Source organism: Crocodylus porosus, unplaced genomic scaffold (assembly GCF_001723895.1).
Source record: "Crocodylus porosus isolate Cpor-Errol unplaced genomic scaffold, CroPor_comp1, whole genome shotgun sequence".
In the NCBI taxonomy this organism is placed as follows: domain Eukaryota; kingdom Metazoa; phylum Chordata; order Crocodylia; family Crocodylidae; genus Crocodylus; species Crocodylus porosus.
The window spans coordinates 143,314,393-143,320,605 of record NW_017728931.1 but is presented as its reverse complement, the minus strand read 5'-3'; the positions used below and the strand labels follow the sequence as shown (position 1 = coordinate 143,320,605).

General features: G+C 51.6%; 1 protein-coding gene and 1 long non-coding RNA gene across 3 annotated transcripts in view; one reads left to right on the top strand and one right to left on the bottom strand.

The window, feature by feature from the left end:
* Window positions 1–4,796, top strand: part of LOC109315871 — a 19,581-nt gene extending 14,785 nt beyond the window's left edge. The window contains exon 3 of the long non-coding RNA XR_002102633.1: window positions 4,784–4,796. This is a non-coding gene — a long non-coding RNA (uncharacterized LOC109315871). The remainder of the gene's footprint in view (window positions 1–4,783) is intronic.
* Window positions 1–6,213, bottom strand: part of TNPO3 (transportin 3) — a 72,546-nt gene that overhangs the window by 17,358 nt on the left and 48,975 nt on the right. Inside the window, exons 11-16 of one of the 2 annotated variants that reach the window (XM_019543828.1) lie at window positions 5,267–5,406; window positions 4,906–5,097; window positions 3,814–3,905; window positions 2,528–2,604; window positions 1,027–1,087; window positions 397–537 (exon numbers count right to left, since the gene is read on the bottom strand). In XM_019543828.1, the coding sequence (XP_019399373.1) occupies window positions 397–537; window positions 1,027–1,087; window positions 2,528–2,604; window positions 3,814–3,905; window positions 4,906–5,097; window positions 5,267–5,406 (703 nt within the window). The remainder of the gene's footprint in view (window positions 1–396; window positions 538–1,026; window positions 1,088–2,527; window positions 2,605–3,813; window positions 3,906–4,905; window positions 5,098–5,266; window positions 5,407–6,213) is intronic. The other variant, XM_019543829.1, reaches the window with a different exon arrangement.

Sequence of the window (6,213 nt, the reverse complement as noted above, 5' to 3'; positions counted from 1 at the left end):
TCCCCCGAGCACCGCCAGGAGTGACCAGGAATAACGGTCACAAGCTGGCAGAGGGCAGGTTTAGGCTAGCTATCAGGAGGCGCTACTTCCCGGTCAGGGCAGCTAGGATCTGGAACCAACTTCCAAGCGAAGTGGTGCAGGCTCCTCCCTGGGGGTGTTTAAGAGGAGGTTAGATGAACATCTTGCTGGGGTCGTTTGACCCCACTATTCTTTCCTGCCATGGCAGGGGATCGAACTAGATGATCTGCTCAGGTCCCTTCCGACCCTACAAACTATGAAACTGATTCAGTCTTGTAAATGCCAAGGCTCACATTCATTTGCTGCTGCCAGTTTATGTGCATGCTGTGAGGTTGTCAGTGTCTGCACACGTCTTTGAAAAGCCCATGGCCTCCTTACCTGCGTGACCAGTGGCTGCAGCAACGCTGCAGATCCTTTGCCCACACAACGGACAGCAAAGCGCAGGCACCGGCAGCAGCGTTCCACGATGCGGTTATCGGCACTGTGTTTGTTCAGGGTCTCTGACAGCACGGGCCAGATCTAGGTGAGGAAAACAAGGAGCATCAGACAGGCAGGAAGGGCAGCCAAAGACGACCCAAGTACTGTGGCTACCAACCAAACACCCCCTGTGAAAGCCATGCAACTTCCAAGCGACAGAGGGGCGAGTTCTCTGGGACAGACATGTTCATATACAGGGATCCTGACCCCTTCCAGAGCCATTGCCCCAGGGCTTTCACAGCACAATGTTAATTGTACTGCTCAGCATCTTCCCAACACGCCATAACCAGAAACCAAATTCCACAACCAGGTTTTTCAGTGGCTCTAGACCAGACCCCCCTCCCAAGATCCCTCCTGGGAGGAGGAGGCGGAAGAATGACAGCAGCTCTGCTAGAAGGTTATTCCTACTCACCAGCCCAAACCCACAGCTCCATCATGACGAACTGGATCTGCCAGTGTCACCTAGACTTAATATTAAGAACACGCAGATGGAGGAAGAGGGCCCCCATGCTGACATGGATGGTCACTTACCTCCTGAATGACTTTTTGGCACGGATGGATCTGTCCATTTTCTACAATGGGGTTGGTATGTCTGCGAAAGCAACAAAAGAATAAGGATTTTTTTCAATGTTTATGCCAGTGGTTCCCAAATTGTGGGTCAAAACCCCAAATGGGTTCGCAACATCAGCAGACAAGGTTGTGATAAACATGGATCCGGGTTTTCTGTTCCCTATGCAAAAACATGGATTTTCTCCTTTAAAGGAGAAAAATGTGGGGTTCCCCTTGAAGGGTGGCAGGGTTCCATCCTGCGAGGAGCAGGAAGAGTGATTGGAGGCAGGGGGCAAATGTGCCCATACATGCATTCGGCAGCCAAGCAGTGGTGGACAGCAGCTCCCACAGCTACTTCCAGGTAAGTCTATGGGGGTCAAGGGGAGAGGGAACAGGCCACACGTTGGACAGGGGGGACAGGAGGACACGCCTGGAGATTTCTGTGCCCACAGCGGGGTGTGGGGCTGCAGCTGAGACAGACCAGCTCCAGGCAGAAGCCACCTCCATGGCCCAACAGGCCAGACCCAACGTGGGAGGGAGCGCCATACTGCCATAACTGCTAAAGGTGAGGTGCAGCAGCAGTGGTGGAGTGGAGTTGTGTCCCCACTGCTGCCGGTGGCACAGCGTTCCTTCCCACGGTGGGTCCCACCTGCTGGGCCACTGAGCCCACGGGAAGAGGGCAATACAGCAGGGAGCCCCAAGCCTACAGCAGGAAGCCCACTTCCTGCCTTCTCCCTCCCCACATAGCACGGCCAGAGCAGAACCTGCCTGTGGGGGCAGGGGGAAGCCAGGCTCTGTGCTCTACTCCAGCAGCAGCTGGGGCTCAGGCGCTGCTGGTTGGTGGGGCAGGGGGCTGTGGGCCCTGGCCCTGAGGCACCGGGGGGAAGAGGGAAGATGCAGGCTGGGAGTGAGGGGCACCAGCAGGCTGTAGCTGTGGGTTGGGAGGGAGAAGCCATGCTGAGGAAATGGGGATCATATGGAGGAAAAGTTTGGGAAGCACTGATTAATGCTGTTCAGGAGGATAGAAATGGGATGAGTTGAGCCACGCTTAAATCCTGAGACTCAACCCATGGGGGCAAGGGAATTGTCTCTACAGCCCAACAGTCCTGTGCATCTGCTGTAGTGGTGGACTGGGGCTGTGGATACTTCCCCATTATATACTGGGTCCCAGTATATTATTTTGCATAGGCTGATAATGGCTAAAAGGAAATGACTGAGCTGAGCTAGATCCAGATGAGTTGAAATAAAAGGAAAGGAAGTGCTTTTTAGTGTCAGGAGGGGCAGCAACTGTTGTAGTCTGGGATGGTGACAGGGGACCTCATGTCACCCCCTCTGCCTGTGCAGGGCTTCTCAACTGCTATGAACAAGATGCTTTGGTTGCTTCATGGGTTTTTAGCTGATTTAAGAGACCAGCAAGAACCATCAACAGGACATGGTCTGACCATGAGTCAGGAGCAACTTGCAGCTGCGCCTCCTTCCTTACCTAAATATGACAGCAAGTCGATCAAGGGGCACAGTAGGGTCTGATGAGAGGCCATTGCTCGGCTCCTGAGAAAGCAGCTGGGGAGAAGAAGCAAACAAACACTTGAGATTTCATCAACACACAGAGATCCCCCTGCTGGATGCCACTGCCCTGTGGAGAGGGCCCAAAGATCATGAGATGTACACTGCCTCTTCTAGATCTTCCCAGAAACGGTCATCCCTTGCATTATAGCTCTAGCAGAACAGAAACCTCCTCTGGGTTACCATGTGGAGGCAGCATGCCAGAAGTGGGCACAATGTTGAGCGTGAATGGAGTCGTGGCCTCTGGGATGGAAGTGGGGCTCGCTAGAAACCTGAGCAGACACGAGTCTCAGCTGTACAAAACACCAAGCTAACTAACTGTCCACCTGGCAACCAGTATTACAAACAGAACAGCAGCACTGGGCCCTACCAAGAAGAGAAGCTGTCTAGTGGCTGAGAGCTCCATAGAGACGGCTGATCTCTGCACTCCGACCTGCAACACGCAACTCAACTCGGGTTCCACGGTGAGCCATTCAGGCCTCGCGGCTCTAAAGCTGTCGGTCATTTCAGGAGACACAGATAGTCCCATCTCTCTTTGATCCTTTCCATTTCCTGGCTAGAGCCTTTTCCCAGTTTTCTAAGTCAGTCAAAGCTCTAAACAAAGGCATCTTGGCTCTCATACTCCTGGGATGGACAGAACCTGGCCTAGGACCATCACTACCACCTGTGATTCAGAGGTACAGGCTCTGGAGACTACATATTCCAGAAGAACACTTCATCTTAGCCCTATCAGATGCATCTTAAATCCAGATGAAGCACTGCATACTGGGAAAGTGGACTTTCCACCTGATGTATCTGCTGTTTCACACAAGCTATCTATAGCCCCCAGGGCTACTAGCAAATCAGTTCACGTTTCTGTAGCATTTCTGTGTGTTCTGCATATATGGTTCCCAAACCCAAGAAGCTGTTCCGCTCCTCTTGGAGCCAACTCCTTAGCTGCTGTCAGTCTGGGGAGCTACTTTGAATTTAAGCCTGCCAAGTAATTTAAAACAGCTGAAATCAAGGCCTCACATGTTCAAGAACTTCCTTCATGCTCTTGCCCTTCCTATACTGTCAGCTAAAGGGAAGAATAAAACTGCTCCATGCTACAGACCTCGCATGAAAGGGCAGGTTTTCTGCTGTGCAACTTGCACAGAGAAAACCCCCGGGCACAAACCCAGCCACACGACAGGGCGAAGTTCCGTGGCTCCAGTACCCGGGACAGACCTTTTTGAGCGCCATCACCTGCACGGCGCACAGCTCGCTGAGGCATTCCGCGATCTTTTCCAAGGGTAGCCTGGCCAGGACCAACGCTGTCCCTGAAAAACAGAAGGTAACAAGTTCAGGAAGAGGTAGGAGGTCAATCGACTTCAGGCATAACTGCCGGTAGGGATCTGACTGCAGCACAGTGCCTAACACTACCTACAGAACATAGAAAAACCACCCCCTGCCCTCATGCAAACCCACAGCAAGCAGAAAAGCACCAGGCTGAAACATCACTCTAAATACAGCACAGCCTAGGGCCAATTTTCATTTTGATCAGGCTTGGAAATGAATGCTCATGATGGGAGATAAAAAGAATGCTGGTGTCTTGGAGTAAAAGCCCCACTGAATGAATGATCCAGCTACCAGACTCATGTCTACCCAGACACTATGTGCAAGGAAGGGGCACGCATTTCTCTAACATTCACCAAGGATCCAGTACCAGCACTTGTGTCCTCCCCCAGGGGAGGACAAGGAGCAATGGCCATAAACTGTCAGCGGATGATTTCAGGTTGGATGCAAGAAAGAACTTCTTTACTGTCAGGGTGACCAGAATCTGGAACAGACTTCCCAAGGAGGTGGTGCAGTCCCCAACCTTGGAAGTCTTTAAGAAGAGACTGCACAGACACCTTGCTGGGATCATTTGATCTCAGGAGTATTCCTGCCCATAGCAGGGGGGTTGGACTCTATGATCTTTCGAAGTCCCTTCCAGCCCTTAATTTCTATATTTACTTGTCACATTTCAAAGTGCTACCAGCTGCGAGTCTTTGAATAAAGTATGATGATGTTATACCCAGGATAGCTTATAAGACAGGATATATCTATTTTTCTTTCCTATCAGACTCTGACCGAACTTTTTAAACAGCAAAAAATTGCTAGGCAAAACACACGTCTGGAAAACATTCAGCCAAAAATGATCTTGCTGGTACCTGAGAGTGAACTGTGAAAGCAGGGGGCTATAACAGACATTTTAGACTCTTACAGAAACAGGGAGGGTGCTTTTCAGCAGATGAGTGTTTAGTCCCAACCACATCATCTGACTAAGCAAGTCAATACCTTTGAGGAGTCCTACAGCAGCCTCTGGAGACAGCATGAAGGAATCCAGGGAGCGGGCGATCTCCAGCAGTCCATTAAAGTGCTGAGCCATGTGGTCCCGGCAGACTGAGCAGATATTATGAATGGCTTTGGCGGCAGCAGAGGCCAGCGGCCTGTCGCACAGACCTTTCATCAAGTACCCGAGCACAGGATCTGAGAGCAAGGGGGGGAGAAAAACCCACAGGGAGACATCCCATTAAACACACACACTTCTGGGAAATTTGGTTTATTTCTCTTGCCCTACGCTCTGCAGAGAGCAGCATCCCACCCCAGGAAGGCAGGCCAAGTGCTGAGGCAGGTCTGCACTGATAGTGAGACTCACCCAGGAAATGAGGGTTTCTGTCCACGACTTCACTCATCTCCCCCACCAGCTCAATGCTGGTGTAGCGCACAGCAGTGTGCACTGTTTCCGGTAGGCGTACCACCCCTTCCAGCACTTCCACTAACGTTGGATTATTCTCCCTGGGGACAGAGGAAAGCAGTTAGTACCGGGGCCATTAGCCTTGCTCTTGAGCCATGAACCAATGTGGTTTCCCCACAGTGCCTCACACTTCAGCCACTCTGAAGGAGCCCAGACCACCATGGAGTCACCCAGCCTATTTGAGGATGGAGGCACTGGCTGGATAAGACCCTGGTGGTGGTTTTAACAGCTTTGGCAGTTCCAAAATGTGGTGTGTCAAAGGCTTTCATTCAAAACACAGGGGCAGAGACAGGACCACCATGATCTGGAAGACCACTGGTGATAAACAGCAGCAGAATGAAGGAAAAGGCATTGGGGTGAGAATGACGGGGTGAAACTGAATGGTGTCCAGCGAGATCCCAGGCATTCCCACGTAATCTTCATTACAAGGCATGTACAAGGGACCCCTCCACTGCCACATATCGACAGTCTGTCTCTCTTAGTTTGACCTCTCATAGAGAGGTAAGGCTGGAAGGGACTTGAAACCATAGAGCGTCCAAGACGGTGATTCTCAATGAGGATACCACCAGGTCTTTTGAAGGGTGGTGTATGGAGACGAGCAGGTAAACTTAAGCAGATAAGTGCAGGGTCAGGCCATCCCTGCCTCAATGGACCACCCCCCCAATCCCCATCCCCCCCCACTGCCAGACCCCTCTGCAAGCACTGTAATCTATACATGTTTTGGGAAATGGGTGCCACTTAATTCACAAGTTACGGAGGGTCCAAGAAAGGTTGAGAACCACGATCTAAGGCAGAGGCAGATTAATGTGTACTGAGGCCCTGGGCAAACACAAAATTGGAGGCCCCCT